The 20,129-nt window shown below is 40.6% G+C and overlaps 6 protein-coding genes across 7 annotated transcripts; 4 read left to right on the top strand and 2 right to left on the bottom strand.

The window, feature by feature from the left end:
* Positions 1-17: 17 nt before the first annotated feature.
* Positions 18-1,279, bottom strand: LOC111459859 (DNA damage-repair/toleration protein DRT100-like). Its single transcript, XM_023102949.1, has one exon. The coding sequence runs from the start codon at positions 1,173-1,175 to the stop codon at positions 78-80; it is 1,098 nt and encodes a 365-aa protein (XP_022958717.1). The 5' UTR covers positions 1,176-1,279; the 3' UTR covers positions 18-77.
* Positions 1,280-2,950: 1,671 nt separating this feature from the next.
* On the top strand, positions 2,951-5,694 carry LOC111459819. 2 transcript variants are annotated; one of them, XM_023102897.1, is made up of 6 exons: positions 2,951-3,429; positions 4,023-4,235; positions 4,321-4,470; positions 4,558-4,677; positions 4,781-4,867; positions 4,960-5,694. In XM_023102897.1, exons 1-6 carry the CDS (start codon positions 3,070-3,072, stop codon positions 5,413-5,415), a joined length of 1,386 nt encoding a protein of 461 aa, XP_022958665.1. In that variant the 5' UTR covers positions 2,951-3,069; the 3' UTR covers positions 5,416-5,694. The 2 variants fall into 2 exon arrangements, with proteins under 2 accessions (XP_022958665.1, XP_022958664.1); XM_023102896.1 differs by having other exon boundaries at positions 4,318-4,470.
* Positions 5,695-5,967: 273 nt separating this feature from the next.
* LOC111459821 (histone H3.2) lies at positions 5,968-6,612 on the bottom strand. The gene has a single exon (XM_023102898.1). It carries the CDS (start codon positions 6,528-6,530, stop codon positions 6,120-6,122), a length of 411 nt encoding a protein of 136 aa, XP_022958666.1. The 5' UTR covers positions 6,531-6,612; the 3' UTR covers positions 5,968-6,119.
* Positions 6,613-9,427: 2,815 nt separating this feature from the next.
* Positions 9,428-11,944, top strand: LOC111459468 (IRK-interacting protein). Its single transcript, XM_023102390.1, has 2 exons — positions 9,428-9,944; positions 10,347-11,944. Exons 1-2 carry the CDS (start codon positions 9,729-9,731, stop codon positions 11,850-11,852), a joined length of 1,722 nt encoding a protein of 573 aa, XP_022958158.1. The 5' UTR covers positions 9,428-9,728; the 3' UTR covers positions 11,853-11,944.
* Positions 11,945-13,088: 1,144 nt separating this feature from the next.
* On the top strand, positions 13,089-15,037 carry LOC111459469 (UDP-glycosyltransferase 92A1). Its single transcript, XM_023102391.1, has one exon. It carries the CDS (start codon positions 13,389-13,391, stop codon positions 14,853-14,855), a length of 1,467 nt encoding a protein of 488 aa, XP_022958159.1. The 5' UTR covers positions 13,089-13,388; the 3' UTR covers positions 14,856-15,037.
* Positions 15,038-15,573: 536 nt separating this feature from the next.
* LOC111459734 (eukaryotic translation initiation factor 5B-like) lies at positions 15,574-18,552 on the top strand. Its single transcript, XM_023102763.1, has 3 exons — positions 15,574-16,008; positions 16,105-16,843; positions 17,542-18,552. Exons 1-3 carry the CDS (start codon positions 15,692-15,694, stop codon positions 18,550-18,552), a joined length of 2,067 nt encoding a protein of 688 aa, XP_022958531.1. The 5' UTR covers positions 15,574-15,691.
* Positions 18,553-20,129: the final 1,577 nt, after the last annotated feature.

The raw sequence follows: 20,129 nt of genomic DNA, 5'->3' as shown, positions 1-20,129 counted from the left end.
TTTTTTTTTTTTTTTTTTTTTGAAGGTCTTTTACATAATAATACAAACATGAATTACAGGGTAGGGTTGCTAAACTTCTAACAGGGTTTGAGCGGCTTCCCGCAAAGGCAATCATTGAAAACAAATGATGCGGCTTCAAGATGATCGAATGGCGCCCCGCTTGGGATCGGCCCACACAGGTGGTTGTGGCTCAAATCCAAGTGTCCGATATATGAAGCTTCCGATATCGATTTCGGAATCCGCCCTTTCAAGTTGTTGTAAGACAAATCCAGCACCGTGAAGTACGATCGTGGCCCTAGAACATCCGGTAGCTCTCCGGTTAGGTAGTTTCGGCTTAAATTCAAATTGCTTATTCCTGAAACCAACAGACTCGGCGGAATGTTGCCGTAGAATTTGTTGCCGTCCAGATTCAATGTGGCCAACACCGCCATTCTTCCCATGAATTCCGGGATTTTGCCGGTGAGTTGATTCAGGGAAAGATCCAGGTCCGCTAAGCGATAGATCCGGGAGATGGAAGCGGGAAGAGGACCGGAGATCTGGTTCCGGCTCAGCAAAGCCCGGCTCAACATCCTCATATTCCCGAAATTTCGGGGTAACGTTCCGGAAATTTTGTTGTTTCGGAGGTCCAAATGCATCAAGTTCGGAAGCGCCGTAAGCGAAGCCGGAATTGAACCGGAAATCAAATTATCCGCCACGTTGAGCACCGTGAGTCGATGAAGCCGACCAATATCCGCCGGAAGGTCGCCGGAGAGACGGTTACCAATGAGGTCAAGAATTCTGAGGAACGGCAACGAAGTTATACACCTCGGAATCTCACCGGTGATTCCCTTCCAGTCAGCAATGATAACGCTGGAGAGACGAGTAAGCTTGCAGATGGCCGGAGAAATATACCCGGTCATAAAACCAGTACGGTGAGCCCGTTCGAAAATCGGATCCTCAGATTCGCCCCGGAGGTTAATATCGGCAACCCGGTGAGTCACTGGGTCACAGCTAACGCCGTACCATCGGTTGCAACAGTCGTCTCCGGTCCAGGAATTAAAGATCCCCAAATAGGGCTCCTTAAGGGCAGCTCTGAAAGCCAGAAGAGCTGCCCGTTCCGAAGGCGGGCAGCCATGAACCGCCGAGCCAACGGCCAAAACCAGTAAAATGGTTAAACACGGTACGACGGTGCGCATTTTAAGCTCTGATCCGTTAAAGGTATGTGTGGAGCAATAAATGAAACTGTCAGGAGGGGGCAGGCTGCAGCACGGCCATGGAAGTGAATGCAGCGGCAAATATATAGCGCCATGGAAGAGAGTGGCGATCTGGGAAATGACGGTTCTACCCCTAACATGGGTCTGTATTATTACTTTAACACTTTAATCTGCCCGTGTCCTTTTTCGAATTTTCCGTCGTCTTCTCCACGTCATCCGTAGGCACATGTGTTCTGTGTTGTGTAGATTATAATAGATTATATAAAATTAAATAAAATTTTAATAGAGAATAATACAGATATTAGAAAGAAAATAATAATTATTATAATTGGCTAATTAAGAGTTGACCAAAAAAGAAATAAAGGTTTATGCAAAGATTTATAGAATTCAATCTTTAATTTAGATTTTATCCCCTACCCATATTTGTCACATTCTATATCTCTTCATTTTTATTTTTTTTTTAAATATAACATTCAAATAAAAAATCGTGTATACTAGAATGGGTAAAATTTAAAGTCTATAAACCCACTCCAATTGAACGAGTGCAATTGATTGACTTAAGCATAGGAGCGTATTAGACACGACACCATATTGATATGAATATCTTTCTGTTGGTTAATTTAGTGGAAAATCATGAGTTTATAAATGAGACCATAAGAGCTTATGCTCAAACTAAACAATATTATACCATTGTGGAGAGCCATGATTCCTAACACTTTCCTCGTGGGTCTACTCATATATACAACTAATTGTCTTGCCACGAATCTGACCTGAACTGTGGGTGACAACAGAGAAATTTGGTAGAATTCTTTGAGATGAGAGAACTTTGTAAAACTACGAAGGAATACTTGATTGATTTTCTATACCTTCCACCAATGCCAACATATATATATATATATATAGATATAGGTAATTTTGGACATTCCTATTCATACCTGTATCTACTAGTGACCCTTGAACACAGGTATCTATTCATACATGTATCTACTAGTGACCCTTCAACATAAACTTGTGGTTAGATTTTCACGTTAACTTATTCAATATGTTTTAACAATTTATTTTATTCATACAAATCGAAGCATAGTTTAAAGAAAATAACGCCTTATTATTATGATCGTGATAAATTGAATAGAATAAATGAAGATGGATTATTTTAGTTAAGTTGGGTGTACGCATGTGGAGAGATCTGTGAAACCAAACACACTGACAGCAAATGAAGGAGATCCCGATTTCAATTCCCAACTTTTCCTTGCCTAAAATATATTAAATCATACGCATAATTGAAATAGAGAAAGGCTGGGAGGAGGTGCGAGGAAGGTTCGGAAGTTCCAAATGTTTGGGGGTGGTTACTGGGGGAGTCAACGACACACCCGGCAGGTCAACATTTTATGAACCAAAAATTAATGTGGAATAACACCATCTTATTCAATTATTTCAACCCACAATATTGTATTATTGACTAAACATGTTCAATAATAATAATAATAAATAAATAAAAGCAAGATTTCAGGGCCTTCCCCTACAACTGGGAGAGAATCCAGGGATTTGTGGGCCAATAATTAAAAAAAAAGCCCATTAAACAAGTCATCAGGCCCATATAAAAAGCCCATTAAAGAAGTGATCAGGCCCACATCGGCTTCTCTCTCTCTCTATATATAATTACCTATCGTATAGAGAGTATAAATAATGTGAATTTTACTTTTATAAAAAGGACAACTCAGTAAACTATCGCAGAACCCAACGTTCATCTTCCAACGCATTTTGAATTTTCCCTCTCAAAACTAAGAATTTGAATATTATTGAAACAAAAACGAAATCAGTTTGATTTACATTTCCACTCCTTCTCCGCAACTGCGTTTTTCGATTTCTTTCCGCCATGGAAGATCAAGATGCCCTGGAGAATGTTTTCCAGTCATTCCCCACTTTGGTCTCTTTTTCATCCCCTGTTCATACGCCTTCACAGCGCCGTCTGTCCAGCAGCTTCACTCATCCCAGGCCGCCGGTTCCTGCCGCTCGACGGTTAGCTTGGGTTTCTCTTCAAGGGCGACTCGTTAACGCCGAACAAGCCAGTTCGGTTCGATCTATTAGAGGCAGCTTCGGCCCTGACGAAGCCATCGCTTGGCAGTTGTTCAGCCCCATTGAGCGGTTTCTTATCGTTGCTGTGATTGGCGTCGCGGTTTCCGAGTCCAAGAAGAATCATCAGATCGGCCAGCTTCAAAGAGCTGTCGAACTTAGGGTATTGTGGTTTCTTAATTCAACCTAGTTTTTTCCCCTATGGTAGTAATGGTTCTGCGATGGATTTATAACTGCTGGTGTTTAATCTAGATTTAGGGTTTTCTGTTCTTCCCTTATGCCTCGTAATGTAATCTACATCCATAAAATGGTATTTATGAACAAGTAATATGGTAACGGCGGCCACTTGTTAGAATAGCTTCTCAAACTTGAACTTCTACCTGATAGAGTGTAACGGAAACTAATTAATCTATTCATTCTTTTGAAATTGCTTTGGGTAATCTATCAAATTTATTCTATACTTTTTCTTTTTGTGTTACGATTTCGTTAATTATTTTAAAATGATGCGTTTATAATCTCATGCTACTACTTTTGTTTGTCCCAATTGTCTGGCCCCATGCGTCTTTGCAAGCATATCTTGAGATTTATTATCAAAAATCCATTGGTGGTGGTTAACTAATTACTCACTTTATGGGAACTCAAAACAATAATAAAAAGAAAGTTTTCACTTTTTAGTATTTGAGTATGAGAATCTAATGAGTTTTGTTTTTGTGGGCCATTGTTCTTATTAAATTGCTTCTTGTTTGGAATAACCAGGATCAAGTGCTCCTAAGCATGCAGCAGAAGCTTGATGATCTATGTGATCAAGTCATTCCCATTAAGGATCAATGTAGAACTGAGAATGACATGGGTTCGAGAAAGAATGCCGATTTGGCTGATTCTGGGGCTTTTGGCGATGACAAAATTAAGTTTGTTGATTGTGGCTGTTGGATTTGTGATCAGCATCACCATTTGTTCAGTGGTTTGGAGGTAAAAATACTCTTCTCTGTTGTTGATTTGAAATTTATGAACTCAGATTTTCGTTTATCTTTCGACTTTTGTTTTACTTCAGCAGTGTAACACCGCGACAAAGCCCTCTTGCGGGGCAGAGATGTTGCAATACAAAATGCCACTCATGAATGAAGCAGAGCAAGAGGAGCGTCGCATGTCTGATTTGTCAGATTGGGCTTCCAGTGTGACGTCTGCTGCTGATAATGATATGCAGGTCAGTCCAATTTTTAAGTTGTTTTCTCTGCTTCAGATTTCCATTGAATTCAGAGTTTTTATGACCATGTTGGCATGTTCTTTACAGATGAACACCTTGTCAATCGAACAAGATATGTTATTTCTGAAGAAAGATTGTAATGAGAAAGACGCAACCATCAAAGAATTAACTAATCTACTCCATTCGGCTGAGGTTTCTGGCTCACAGGTAATAATGTTCATCTGTTCTTCAATTTTCCCCTGCTTCAAACCCTGGCGTTCATGGTTTTTCTTTTTCCCCTGATGAGATCTTGTATTTTTCACTACCACAGAGGATGTCAGAGCTGGAAGACATCATTCGTCGGAAGAACATGATCATCTCAAAATTGAAGAAAGACATGGTCGTTCTTGAACAGAAGGTACCAAACACAAACAGGGCATCGTCAATTTTAGACTTCTACAAGTTTAGAGTCTCACCTTTTCTAATTGTGTTTGTGTTTCGCGAACCCAGGTTATTCAACTGACAAGACTGCGGAGGCCCTCTTCGTGTGCATCAAACGCGGAAATACAGCCGATTCCTTATATGACTGACAACCTTCTTTACGACATGGAAAGCAGTACAAGTCCTTCATCTTCCGACTCTGATTGCTTCCCTTCAGAAAGTTCACAACCTCCTCCCCCAACTAGAAAACATGAGATTCATCATATCCAAATTAGCGAGCCCTGTTTAACGAGAACCCAGAAATCAGCTACTAAGAAGAGACCTTCAACATCAGATTCCCGCTCAAAACCTCAGGTGGCAACCCCTCTGAAAGAACTGTCGATGAACAATCGAAAATCAGAAGCCATGTTGACATCATGTAGGCAAAGAGCGGATAAGGCCCGTGCCAGTGGCGATTCCACAAATAGCAGAAGACGCATTCAAACTGTGGCCAAGGACACACCTCAACGAAAGAGGAATATGTAGTAAGAATCTTAATAATATACACAGCTAGAAAGTTTGAAAATATGAAACATTAAGAACATGGGTTTCTGGGTAATCTGTTAAGGATAATTTCTTGTCAGCGTGTTCTTCGTTTGTTGGTTCTTTTTTGGAGAATGTTTGGAGAGGGTAGTAGAAATGCTTTTGACAGAAGCTGTTGTACTTAGGTAAATATGGGTCGGAGAATATGTAGTAGCACATTTATCCACAAAATTGTTATATATCTTACTATATATGTTAATGCCGTTGGTTAATTCGATGAAATCACTAAATCCATGGTTGATTTCATATCATATCAACCATGAATTTAATTATTTGAAGTGCAAGTAGTTGAGAAGGATTCACCTTTGTTTCAGCGGTGGATGAAAATCGCAATGCAAGTTCTACAAATCAGGGCTGGAACATGTGTACAGGGATAATGAAAACGCATCAAAGTTGCTTGTAATCTGAAAAGGTTTAGAATCGAAAAGTTCATCCATGGTTAGTATCTTCAACAAGCGCAATTCGATGCTTAGAAACAGTTCAAGAAGGTTTGAATAAATCACATAAGAATTTTATATTCAACAGACACTTGAACAGTGAAATTTCAAATGGCCATTAATTTAAAGCAAATTTTACAGAGTGAATTCATCAGACAGGATTAAGAACTCGATTTCTTTAACTAGATGCAGATGGATAGACAACTAGACTTAAGCCCTCTCGCCTCTAATTCTTCTAGCGAGCTGGATATCCTTGGGCATAATGGTGACTCTCTTAGCATGAATGGCACAAAGATTTGTATCTTCGAAGAGACCAACGAGATACGCCTCAGCAGCCTCCTGAAGAGCCGCTACAGCGCTGCTCTGGAAACGAAGGTCAGTCTTGAAATCTTGAGCAATTTCCCTCACCAATCTTTGAAACGGAAGCTTCCTAATGAGAAGCTCCGTACTCTTCTGATACTTGCGGATCTCTCTCAACGCCACCGTCCCCGGCCTGAACCTGTGTGGCTTCTTCACTCCGCCGGTCGCCGGAGCCGATTTCCTAGCAGCCTTGGTTGCAAGTTGCTTCCTCGGAGCCTTTCCTCCGGTGGATTTCCTAGCAGTTTGCTTAGTCCGAGCCATTAGTGAGGAAGATCTCAAGGGAATTCGTAGTTCAACTCGTGCTTGAGAATGCTGAAACTGAAGTGCGGAGAAATAGGGTTTTGAAGTTTCTTATATAGTGGGCAAATTACGAATGGCGGGAATTGAGAAGAAAAGACACGCTTCTTGAAACTTTTGGAGGTTCGATTTGGGCGTAAACAACGAGGAAATTCAACGGTGGAGATTTGTTAAAGGTTGGATCACGATCCGTGGCACTACTAACTGGCCAATAATACGCAAGATCGGCGTCTTCGCTGGCCCTTTCTTTCCAGATGCTTTTTGGTTTCAAGGGGGGGGGGCTAATAATTTTTCTTTTTTTCTTTACTTTTTAAAAAAATTGGTGGAGTTACTGTCCCAATTAATTTTACTTTGATAGTAAAAACTTATGTTTTTACTATGTTTTTTATAACAGTAAAAAACTTATGTTTTTACTATGTTTTTTATAATTGTAAAAAACTTATGTTTTTACCCTGTTTTTATGATAGTAAAAACTTACATTTTTAAATGTAGAGCGCTGATGTTAAAATAGCTTAGGACAATTAGTTCGAAGCCTAGGTGTAGTATATTGAGTGATTTTTTATAATTAAAAGTAATTTTTTTAACATTATGATTTTGTAGATGAAAATTTATTAAAAAAATAATAAAAATTGCAAACACTTATCAAATTTAAGATATAGATTAAAATTAGAGTTTATCGTAAAAAAAATAATGTTTTTGTCTAAGTTTAAGATAAAATTTGATATTTCCTAAAGGTAAATATAAGTTGATATTTTATGTTTTTGACTTTTGTGTATAAAATAAATCGACAATATTTTTAAAATATTTAAAAATTAATTAGTTTATTACTTATGAAGTTGAATTTTGTATAATTTCAATAAGTTTGTCTCGCAAACACTAAGTTTAAATCAATTTCCATGATTCTAAACTTTTATTTTGGGTTGATATGTCAAATCAGCGAAGTCTTAGAATTTTATTTAATTAAAATTTTTGAAGTTCATTAGATACAACTAATAAATAATTAAAGATTAAATCTATAATTTAAGAAAGCAAATATAATAAAATTAAATTAAATCAAGGGAGATGATAATTCAAAATTAAAATGTCTAGAAATATGATGTTTGGTGACTGCTGTAAGGAAATGTTATCAAAATTTTATTTTATACAATTAATAATTATTAGTTAGTTTATTTTTATGAAATGAAATTATTAAAATATTTTTATTAATAGATATATTAAAAGAGGGTTTTTCAGTCTCTTCTATTAACTTTAGTTCTATCTTATTACAAGCTTAACAATCTCCAACTCCACATATTATTATAATTAGGTCATCCTTAAAAAGTGTTTTAAATATTATTTATAAGTGTGCAAAAACTTCTACCTACCCGACTCTTTTAAAAACATTGAGGGAAAATCTGAAATGAAAAGTTCGAAGAGACACAATATAGGCTAGTCGTGGACTTTAGTTATTACAAATGGTATCAGATCTAGACATGGGACGGTGTGCCAACGAGGACAATAGGCCTTGAATAGAGGGTAGATTGTGAGATCTCATATTGATTAAATGTCCAAGCGGCGTGCCAACAAAAATTCTAGCCCTGAATGGGAGTAGATTGAGCAATCTCATATCAATTGGAGAGAGGAATGAGTGCTAAATGGACAGACACTGAACAATGTGCTAGCGAGAACGCTAGGTCCCAAGTGTAGGTAGATTGTGAAATCTCGCAGTATCACTAGAACCAAGCAAACGTGCTAAAGTTTCTAATTAAGTCGGATTAGTAGGACAGTAGATAAGATACGGCCCATATAATCAAAAGTGTTTTAAAAATGTGTTTTTGTAGAGCACAGACGGCTCCGTCACATCCATTGTTAATACCCACTTTTGTTGTTTACTTCAACCATTCATATCAGGAATTGAGTGATTTAAAATGAACCCTCCATCAATCAACCCAAATAATTGGACAATAAATTAAAAAACACATTTCCTCTAATTTCTCTGTATTTTAAACGCATAATTAATCAGGATAGCACACGATACAAATAGAACACAATAAATGCCCAATGTTAATGAATTACATTTACAATTATTCCCAACACCCTCTTCTTAAAAGCAGAGAATGATACTCTGCAGGAACCTCCCAAGCAAAACAGGACAAACCATTAAAAAAAAAAAAAAAAGGCCCCTACCCTCTTCTACCGTCTACTTTCAAGTGTGTAAAAAAGCAAAGAAAAAGGTGTGTGTGTGTGTGTGTGTGTGTGTGTGTGTGTTGTGGGCAGCACAGCAGCAGGAAGAATGGTAAACAAATGAGCTTTGCATTACATAAGGTTGTTGTGGGCTTGGAGCCCTTACCCTTTTGTTCATGTATATTGTATTGTATGATGCTGACTTTCCAATCACATGTTGTGCAATCATCCGCTCGCTCTCTAGCCAAGTAGCCTTAGACTTTACAGCGTATGACAAATAGTGATTCCCATGTGCTTTCAAGTAATCTGTATGTTACTTAACTTAAGCTTACAGCATCGGCTAATGATGTACGCAGCCAAAGAAGGAGTGCGAGGAAAGTGGAAAAGCAGAGATTGATGATCATAAAGAAAGGGAAAAGGGACAAGGGAAAAGGGAAACCTACCACTTTTACCTACTACCTTCATATTCCTTAGTTTATTTCTTTACCAAAAGCCAATAAAGCACATTCAATTATCCCTCATACTAAACCCATTCGATTATTAATACCATTTCGTTCGAATCATTGAGAGGTGATCTCATATGGGTTTGGATCATCGTATCACTACATGGGTTTGAATGGAAAGCGGTGGAGAATCGTTTATAAGTAAGGAATACATGTCCATTAGCGTTAGCAACGTGGGGGGGTGTGGGTGTTTCTTCAAAGGGTTACCAACTTTTTGCGCCCCACATTCTTCTCTCTCCTTCACGTGCTATCATTCCATTAATTCCCACTCACAGCACAGACAAAAGCTCATTGGATTTTCAGATAACTTCCTTCTTCTTCTTCTTCTTCTCCCGTTCTCTCGTTCTCTCCTTCTTTCTTTCGTTCTTTCAACCATTCTAAACTGCATACCATCCCATGTCTCTCTGAATTTCGATTGAACTCCGTTTCTTTTGCTTCAATTCTCTTCTACTGTTTTCTGGGTCTATGCGAAATTTTGTTTGCCGTCCTCGATTCTATGGCTGCCAAGGCTTCCACCCACATGTTTCAGAACGGTGGCGATATCAGTCGCCAAGAAATTCAAGCGGCCATTGCTAAAGCTGTCGAGCTTAGGGCTCTTCATGCCGCTCTTATGCAAGGAAGTAGCCCTTCTAATGTTCGATTCCCTTCGGCTTCTCCTGTTTCTCAGGCTGCTTCTCAATTCTCTGCGCAAGATTACCCTGTTTTTACCCCTGTGAGTTTAACTTCTACACTCTTTTATGCGAATCATTTTTCTTCTTTTTAAGTTTTTCTGTTCAATTTTGGACTTTCTTGATTTGATTATGATTTACGGATCTTATTTGCATCATTGACACGGATTAGCATTTATGGTTAGCATTTAATGCCTTTTTTTCTTGAGTCGAGGAGATTTTAGGATCACCATCCTTCTCTTTCACATTCTTCTCCGTCATTTTCTAGTTGGTTTATTGACGATTTTGAAATTTTGGGTATGCTTTGGTGGCTGTGTACGAAATGATCTAACCTAACAAATACATTTATGAGGGGTTAACTGTCAGTCAAACTAGAGACATGTGTTTGGTGAGCAACTAAAAAACATGGGTTTCTGTGAAACTTGAATTTGGAAATCGTTTTTCAGAGTTATGAAGATGAACCGACGAATGGCTACCACCAAGTTCCGATGAGAATTGGGACTTTTTCAGAAACCTGGGATGAGTATGGATTAGGAGGTGGAGGAAATGAAGATGAAACAGTTTTATCTGATTATAGGAAGGAGATTTCAAAAGGGTTGGGTTCTGATTTCACAAATTCTGAACCCCATATTTGTCCTGCTGAAGAACACAAAGCTCTCACTGGATCTGCAGTTCAAACATCACCTGTGAATGATTACTTCAAATCATCCAGGAGGAACAGTTTGGGGGACTCGAAATCAATTTCTTCGTGCAATCGCTGCAGGCCTGCAACTATCACAAAGGAGAGTGATAATGCAGCAAAGAACAGCAGGCTTTCGAACACCATAGTGCCATTGACAGATTCCCACTTGGCAACACAATCGCAACCCAAAAGCCGGGGAGTGATTTCGTGGCTGTTTCCACGGTTAAAGAAGAAGAACAAGAATGAGAATTCCCCAAACAGGACAGAGTCAGAGGATGTCTCTCAGATTTTTAAGGATTTGGGGATAGTGTCAATTGAAACATTGAAGAAAGAATTGATTGAGGCAAATGAGACGAGAGATGCTGCATTGATGGAGGTGGGTGAGGTGAAGTCGTCTTTAGGTGAGCTGAGGCAGAAGCTGGAGGGGTTAGAGAGTTACTGTGAGGAGCTAAAGAGAGCTTTGAAGCAAGCCACAAATGCAAGAGATCTCCAAACTGTTACCGATTTGCCAAAGAAAATAGCATTGAGCGCAGGGACGAACGGTGAGAATCAAATGCCAGTGAGTGAGGAAGTAATGGTGGAAGGGTTCTTGCAGATAGTATCAGAAGCAAGGCTATCAGTAAAGCAATTCTGCAAGACACTTGTAAGCCAGATTGAAGAAACTGATAGCACCCTGATGGAGAATTTGAACGCACTTCTTCAACCTTACAAGTTAGCTCTAAACTCCAAGTACTCAAGAGCTGTTTTGTACCATTTAGAGGCTATTATCAATCAGGCACTGTACCAAGATTTTGAGAATTGTGTGTTTCAAAAGAACGGCTCCCCCAAGCTGTTAGATCCTCAACAAGATCGGGAAGCGAAGTTCTCGTCGTTCGTGGCGCTGCGAAATCTCAGCTGGAATGAAGTGTTGAGGAAGGGAACAAAGTACTACAGTGAAGAGTTCAGCAAGTTTTGTGATCAAAAGATGAGCTGCATCATCACAACACTGAATTGGACAAGACCATGGCCAGAGCAACTGCTTCAAGCATTCTTTGTAGCTGCGAAATGCATTTGGCTGCTTCACTTGCTGGCCTTCTCATTCGATCCACCACTTAAGATCCTGAGGGTGGAAGAGAACAGAAGCTTTGATCCGAGTTACATGGAAGACATGTTTGCAGAGAGGCAGAGAAATGGTCCGAGTCGGGTTAAGATCATGGTGATGCCAGGGTTTTATGTACAAGACAGAATTTTAAGATGTAAAGTTGTTTGCAGGTACAAGTCACCTGCTTAAGGTATTTGGAGATTGTTCTTATATGTATAAATAAGAATGGGTGTAGAAAATCAATCAAATTTAGTGAAATATTTGCTCCTGTGTTCCAATTATATTTGCTTTGTTAATTCATTAGTTACATTTTTATATCTATACTGTAACGTCCCACATTGGTTGATTGGGGAGGAGACGGACATTGGTTGATTGGGGAGGAGAACAAGCCACCCTTTATAAGGGATTGGAAACCTTCCCCTAGTAGACGGGTTTTAAAGTCTTGAGGGGAAGTTTGAAAGGGAAAGCCCAAACAAGACAACATCTACTAGCCGTGAATCTGGGTCGTTACAAATGGTATCAAAGCCAGACACCGGAAGATGTGCCAGCCTTCTCGCAGTTCCCCGAAGGGGGAGGGTGTGAAAACTTTTCCCTAATAGATCCGTTTTAAAACTGTGAGGTTGACGGCGATATGAATCGACCCAACTAGACAATACCTACAAATGATGAGTTTGAGCTGTTACATATGTACTTAGAGCTTTCTTATGAACTTAATTTTAATTTCGAACCTTAAAGAAAGGGACAGATACCAACTATCGTTGAGTTAGGCTCGTGGTGGGTTTAGTGAAATTTATTAAAGTACAACACAACTAGCGAATGCACGTGTTCCATTGAAAATTATCTGTATCAATTTAATATCCGTATTTCTTAATCTTAAAATCAACACCCACTCCTGTCTGATGTCAATTTGATATATTTGTTTTTTAAATTTATAGAGAATGTTGTTGATGTTGTATGTACTCACAACCGCGATGAACGGAATTACACAAACAAACACCAAGATATATACGTGGTTAGGAGAAAAGAAGTTCTCCTACATCCACGAGTAGCAACCAATCACTAATAATCAAAGTGTTATAAGTGAATATCTCACTATCATCCTACAAGGACTCTCACCAAAATGTCACTGAGGAAATATAAGAAATCCAATGTGGCACACAAAACTCTTTCAAATTTGGATATCAACCACGTTTTAGACAAGCCCATTATAGAGGGACAGTTGTTTGGATCATTGGAATTAAATAAGATTAATATTAAATGGTTACAAAATTAATAACCAAATTAATAATATTCTTATTTAATCGACCGTTATAAAAAATTGATGAGAAATTGATGAGAGTTAATACTAAATTAAATAAAAGAGTTGATTTGAATTTAGGAGAAAACAAAATTTAAACACGGCAGGTGTGACACTGGGCTTTAATCTTGAATTTTATACCAAGACAGGCAGGCAGTGCTGATTGTGACTGTGATGCGTACTCACGTAAGACCCACATTCATACGCACATCCATTCATACCATTTCTTTTTGTTTCACATACCGATGGAATGACATGAAAACAGCCATTTCGCCATCTCTTTCCTCTCTGTTTTCCTCTCTGGCACAATTTATACCTTTCCATTTATTCACTTCCCCCCCATAAATTACATCGTTTCATTGAGTTGGGTTTCCATGTAAACGACCCACTTCAGAAAACTTTGGAGACAAACCATCTGAGTATCATCTATGGGCGATGGAAAACAGAGCGTTGTGCTATTCCCCTTCATGGGGCAGGGCCATATCATTCCATTTCTTGCTTTAGCCCTCCATATCGAGCAAACAAACAGCACTGACTACGCCATCTACTTTGTGAACACTCCCTTGAACGTTAGGAAGCTCAAATCTTCACTTCCTCCAAATTCTTCCATTCGTTTTCTTGAGATCCCTTTCTCAAGCATCACCCATGGCCTCCCACCCGCGTCTGAAAACGCTGATACTCTTCCTTATCACCTTGTCATGCGTCTTTTCCAAGCTTCTGCTTCCCTTGAGTTCAAATCCTCTTTCAAGGAAGCCATTCATAATCTCACAATTGACAACCATGGCCGCCCTCCACTCTGTATCATCTCCGACATCTTTCTTGGCTGGACTGCAACTCTTGCTAAAGAACTCGGCGTGTACCATGCAATTTTTAGTGGTGCAGGTGGTTTTGGCTTGGCTTGCTATTGCTCTCTTTGGTTCGATCTTCCTCACCGGAAGGTTGCCACGGACGAGTTCTCTCTGCCGGATTTTGAAGAAGCCTCGATTGTTCTCCATAGGACCCAGTTGCCGGCCAACATTGCGGAGGCCGACGGTGAGGACGATGGGTCGATTTTCCATAGGGAAAATTTATCGGCGTGGGTGGACTCTGATTGGTTGCTTTTCAACACGGTTGAGGAGTTTGATCAAATTGGGTTGTCGTATTTCCGGCGTAAATTTCCCGGTGCAATTGTTCGACCAATCGGCCCACTTGTATTGGAATTGAAAAGCCGAGATCGTATCAGCAATACAGCCGGAGAAGTAACAAGAGAAGCCATCCTCAAATGGCTGGATTCAAAGCCATCGAACTCTGTTTTATACGTCTCATTCGGGTCGATGAACACGATTTCCGCCTCCCAAATGATGCAATTAGGCAAAGCATTAGAGGGCAGCGGCAAGAATTTCATCTGGGTAGTTCGGCCTCCAATTGGGGTGGACATAAACTCGGAATTCAAAGCGGAGGAATGGCTGCCGGAAGGATTCGAAGAGAGAAACAAAGCTTCAGGGAGGGGGCTGTTGGTGCAGAAATGGGCGCCGCAAGTGGAAATTCTGCCGCACAGAGCAGTATCGGCATTTTTATCGCACTGTGGATGGAATTCAGTGATGGAATCGCTAAGCCAAGGGGTGCCGATACTGGGATGGCCGCTAGCGGGAGAGCAGTTCTTCAACGTGAAATTTCTGGAGGAGGAGGTGGGGGCTTGCGTGGAGGTGGGGAGAGGAAAGCAGAGCAAAGTGCAGAGTGAGGATATTGAAAGGAAGATAAAATGGGTGATGGAAGAGACGGAGAAAGGGAAGGAGATGAGAAGAAATGCAGAGAAAGTGAAGGAGATAATAGACAAGGCATGGAAACATGGGGATGGATCCTCTGTTAAATCAGTACACGACTTTCTGACCGCCGCCAAACAACTCATAGTTTAAGCTTTTAATTTCAAGGTATCATCATGATACGCTACAATAAGAACACATTAAATCCAAGTACTTTTATTATTATTATTATGGTTATGGGTCAGAATTCGTATATTGTGAGGCCCAGCCGCAACAAAATCAGAAACAGAAAACAATACCCATTTGGGTATCTCTGAGGCCCAGTTGATGGTTTATGGACTGTTTTTGGATATCATCCCTGAAGCCGTCAATGGCATGGCATTGATGCGCCATAGCCGCCGGTGTCCTCACCGGTCTAATTCTTCTTCTTCTGTGGTGGCGTCAGGAGCAATGCAAATGAAATGATGATTATGTATTGTTATAGAATAAAGAGTGTGCATCTGGTGGTGTAACATTAAAAAAAGGGTAATGAAATAAATGTTGAAATTGTCGAAAGAAAACAGAGTTTAATTATGTTTAATAGGGGAGGGGGTTGTGTTGTGTGAGGGGTGGTGGTGCAAAGGGAGTGAGGGATGGGTTAGCAGCGCAGGTGGGGAGAGGCCTAATATTTATGCAAACCAAATGAAATCGACCACAAAAATATAAGAATGAAATGAATAAAGTAAATTAAAGACAGAGCCTCACTATCACTCTCTTCTCTAATACACAGAAACGCAAACAAACCCATCGTATAAAGTCCCGATTCAGAATTCAATTCATCCTCTCTCTCTCTCTCTTTTTTTTTTTTTTCTCCGGTAATTATTTATAAAAAAAAAAACGAAAAGAGGAGAGGGAAGCCCTTTTGGATTCATTATTGTTTTTTGAATTCAATCCTCATAAACCCTAAATTCGAAATGGGAATGATGACGTGAGGAGGGGTGGCTACGGACATGGTTGAGCAACGCGAAACCAACACCAAACCATGGGGAACGCTGGAGGAGCTCTTGCTCGCCTCCGCTGTTAATCGTCATGGCACCACCAGTTGGGAGTCCGTCGCTATGGAAATACATAATCGATGCTCTCAATCCTCTTCTTCTTTAACTCCCCAAGATTGTAGGATCAAGTTCCACGACCTCAAGCGCCGATTCCTCTCCCAAAATGACCTCGATTCTGATTCTACCTCCCTTATGCCTATGCTTGACGAGTTGAGGAAGATTCGGGTGGAGGAGCTCCGCCGCGATGTTCAACGTCGGGATGTTTTGATCGTGTAAAATTCTTGCTCTTCCACTCAGAGATCTGACGCCGACTGATTGGTGGGTTTAGAGATCTGAAGATGTTTCCCCCTTTTTGTTTGTGTCGACAGGTCATTGGAAATGAAGGTGAAGCGGTTGGAGGAGGAGAGGGAACGGAGTTTCAACGAACCCGATGGGGGACCGGATCTGGACGTGAACGCCATCGACACCAACCTCTGTCCCCTTAATCCCACGCCCTCCGGCGACGACTCCGACGATCGCGAGAACCGATCCCTGGACGAATCCAATTCCACAAGTAAAAAAGAGGAGGGTGTTGGACAGAAGGGCGTGGTTCGGGAGAGGCCGATATCCGAAACAATGAAAATCACAAAAAAGAAGGAAACCGGGGCGGCACGAACCGGGGATGAACCGGAGGCAGAGAGAGAAAAGGAGACTGCAGCGGGAGGAGGATATAAACGACGGGAGAAAAAAGAAAGAAATTGGGGGAATTCGAAGGGGAAGGCGTCGGCGGTGGGCGATTCGAACGAAGCGTGGGAATCGGTGAGCGAGTCGAAGCAAGAAGGGAAAGAGGGGGCGGTGGCGAAGCAGCAGAGCAGCGACGTACAAAGCTCAGCCGGTTTGTCTCAGAGGAAACGGTGTCGTAGCAGAGGAGGAAATGGAACTAGCAGCGGCGAAGAGCCCGAGGTATCTCCCGCCAAGCCCAAGCCCAAGCCCAACTCCAAGTCCAAGCCCAACCCCAAGCCCAACTCCAACCCTGCAGCCGTCAAATCTGAGCCGTTGCTCAAATTTCTGGAGATCATTCGCTCCCATCGGCTTGGCTCTGCCTTTGAACGCCGCCTACGGAGCCAGGTACGTTCGCCCCATTTACCTATTTTATATCAATTATAATAAATAAAATAATAAAAAGGAAAAAGGAAAAAAAGGGAACGTAGAAAAAGTAACGTGTAAAGAAGGAATCACCCATCATTCATCATCCTCAAATAAGTCCAGGTGGATGTGAAATCCACGACTTTGTGCTTGGGGGCGCGTGTCGTAGTCGTAGGACGTAGAAGGACTTTTTTGTCATTCACGCTTACAGAACGAGGGTATTTTGGTCCTTACGGTAGGTGACATCTTTGCCTTGTCACCTTCACACATAAGCATGCAATCGATACTTTTTTTGAACCTTGCCAAAACAGCGTCGTTTAACCCTCAGATTGAAATTACTTCGCTGCCCCAATCGCTAAATCAAGTCTAGTCAGTCATTGGCGGATGACCCAAAAGTTAAATATGGGTAAAATGGTAAATGTGATCACTGCTATTTCTATTTTTTTTTTTTTTTTTATCATTCTAAACAATTAATATTTTTTAATGACATACCTGGCGATTCAGAAATATCCCAGCCGTTCATCTCTCCAACCGTTTCCGGTTCGACGAGATGGACCTATATCCCGGTTTGAATCCCCAGTCTGTCCGTACGGTTCAGAACGCTTTCCTAAACCCCTCTCCATCGGCGGAGGAACTGAGTGGACCCTCTCTTTAATTATCCATTGTTTTAATTGTGGCAGGAATCGGATAGATACAAAAAATTGATTCGGCAACACATCGATCTGAGAACGATTCATTCGAGAGTGGTCAAAGGCGCGTATGCGGATTCAATTCACCGGTTCTTCCGAGATCTCCTCCTCCTCTTCAACAATGCCGTCATCTTTTTCCACAGATCTTCCCCCGAAAATGGTGCCGCAGTGAAGCTTCGAGCTCTCGTGTTGAAAGAAATGAAAGACAGAATACGAAAGCCCCAACCCCCCATAGTTACAAAATCAAAACCCAAGCAAGAAGCGGATGTGTCATCGTCCAAGCCCAGCAAGCCATCTACTACCATGGTGGTGTGTCGCAAACGAGATTCTGTTTCTCAGATATCGGATGTGGGAGGCAAAAAATCGGAGAATAATTCAAGAGAGGGTGAAGGGAAGAGGAAGGGTAATGATTGTTCGGAGATAAAAATTTACGAGAAGGGTACATGGAAGAAGGGTTTGAATTTGAAAGAGAGGGGAAGAGCGGGAGTGGGTAATTCAGGGGCGAGAAGCTGTAGAACAACGACGAACAAAAAGAATGGGGAAGTGAAGCACGAATACGGGGGCAACGAATTGAGCTCTCACGATGGGATGGGAGTTCGAATAGAAAAGAAAGAGAAAGGGACGAAGAAGAAGCAAGTGGCTGTAAGGTTCTTGAAGAGAATGAAGCAGAATTCTCCAAGCGAAGCTACGGACGAAGATGGCGATGGTTCAGAGGATGAAAGTTTAAAAGAAGAGGAGGAGGAGGACGAAGAAGAAGAAGAAGAGGAAGAAGAAGAAGAAGAAGAAGAGGAGGAGGAGAAGAAGAGGAAGATCAAGAAACAGAATGAAGGGAAAAGAGAAAGGGGAAGGCGGAGTGGGGGAGGAGGAGGAGGAAGAGGAGGGGGGAGAGGGAAGAGAGGGGTGGGGAGGCCGCCGAAGAAAGCTGAAACAGTGAGCGTAAAAAGGCAACAGAGGGAGGAGGTGGTTGGAGGGAGTAAACCCCGAAAGCGTTCAAGGAGATAAAAGATCATTATTATCATTATTGATTCTTAAATGTACAATGTAAACTATTCGACTCTGTTTTTTTTTTTTTTTCCATTTTCTTTAGCAGCAGCTTACATTAGAAACAGAGACAGAGAGAGAGGAGAGCGGGAGGAAAACAGGGGGAGAGGAGAGCGGGAGGAAAACAGGGGAGTGGGGACTGAAAACAGGGGAGTGGGGACTGACTGACAGAAGGAAGAACCATTCTTTATTATTCTTTTTTGTGTTTCCTTTTTGGTTTGCATAGGGAATTTTGTGGGTGGCAATTCATATACATAATATCCTCAGATTAAAGAATTCTTTGGACTTGGGAAGCTTGATTCTGTTGTTGAAATTGAAGTAAGTGGAGTTCAGCTAAGGTTGGCATGACCCATTTCCACGACAGCCTGGGCCTGGTGTCCAACTGATGTTGAACTTAAAAAGAGTTTCAAGTTTAAGAGGGGAATCATGTGACTGACTCACATGACACCCATGTGAACCAAATCATAAATTAAACAATAATCTTCTTTCTTCAGACTACTCACTACTCACTACCACCGATCAGATCAGATCAGATCAGATCAGATCTGTAAGCACACCCTCCCCACGCCGACTATGAAAATCCCTCTGCTCTGTTTCTTCGCCTTCACCATTCTCATCTTCATTTCCGTTCCTTTTCCAATGGGATTCCGCACTCACGAATCCGCTCGTCTTCCCACGCCCCGAATTGAATCCAGAAGACTGCTGCTGCTCTCCTCACTTTCCTCCTTCTCCACCAACCGGAACAAGACCAAGACCGGCAGCACAGGCGCTAAATCTGCAGACGCCACAAGCCTGAGGGTGGCGCCGCCGAGCAAATCCAATCCCACGCAGAACAAGTAATGCATTGNATTTTTTTTTTTTTTTTTTTTTTTTTTGTTGTTGTTGTTATTGTACAAACATGTTAGAGTGAGAAGTGAAAGAGCAGGTTCAACCAAAACCCTTCTCTTTCAAAATTTTTGCAGTTCTGTTTTTTATATATAGATTATTATTATTCATAAACAGACATGAAGGGATTTCTGTGTTCTTGCATACTGTCCCCGCTTTCAATTTGATGGTAGTGATTGATATGATGAATTGTATTTTGGTTCTTCGTGAGACCGTAGATTTATTTATTTATTTATGGGAAATACACTTAAATTGGAAATGTTTGGATCTGAGTCTCTATAATTAGTGAGTTTATGTCAAAAAAAAAAAAAGTATGTAAATTTGGATTTGGGGTCGCATTTTATATTTAAGTAACACAAAATAATAAATATATTTCACCAAATAAACTAAAAACGTCAAATCCTCAATGGACTACTCAACAACACATTTCTAAAACCAAACTCAAATCTAATTTATTTAAATACTTTTTTTTTAATTAGTTTACAAATGTGTTCCTAATGTTTATTTTAAATATAAGATGTAACAACAAGAGAATTAAAGCTACTACTGTAGTTTTTTTTGTGCGAAAATATTTATTTAAAATAATTCATAAAATAATATCATAGATTTATACCTTTACATAAGAGTCTTAAAAAAAAAAAAAAAAAAAAAAA

This window comes from Cucurbita moschata, unplaced genomic scaffold (assembly GCF_002738365.1).
Source record: "Cucurbita moschata cultivar Rifu unplaced genomic scaffold, Cmos_1.0 Cmo_Scf00022, whole genome shotgun sequence".
Classification (NCBI taxonomy): domain Eukaryota; kingdom Viridiplantae; phylum Streptophyta; class Magnoliopsida; order Cucurbitales; family Cucurbitaceae; genus Cucurbita; species Cucurbita moschata.
This window is presented reverse-complemented; position numbering and strand designations above follow the sequence as displayed.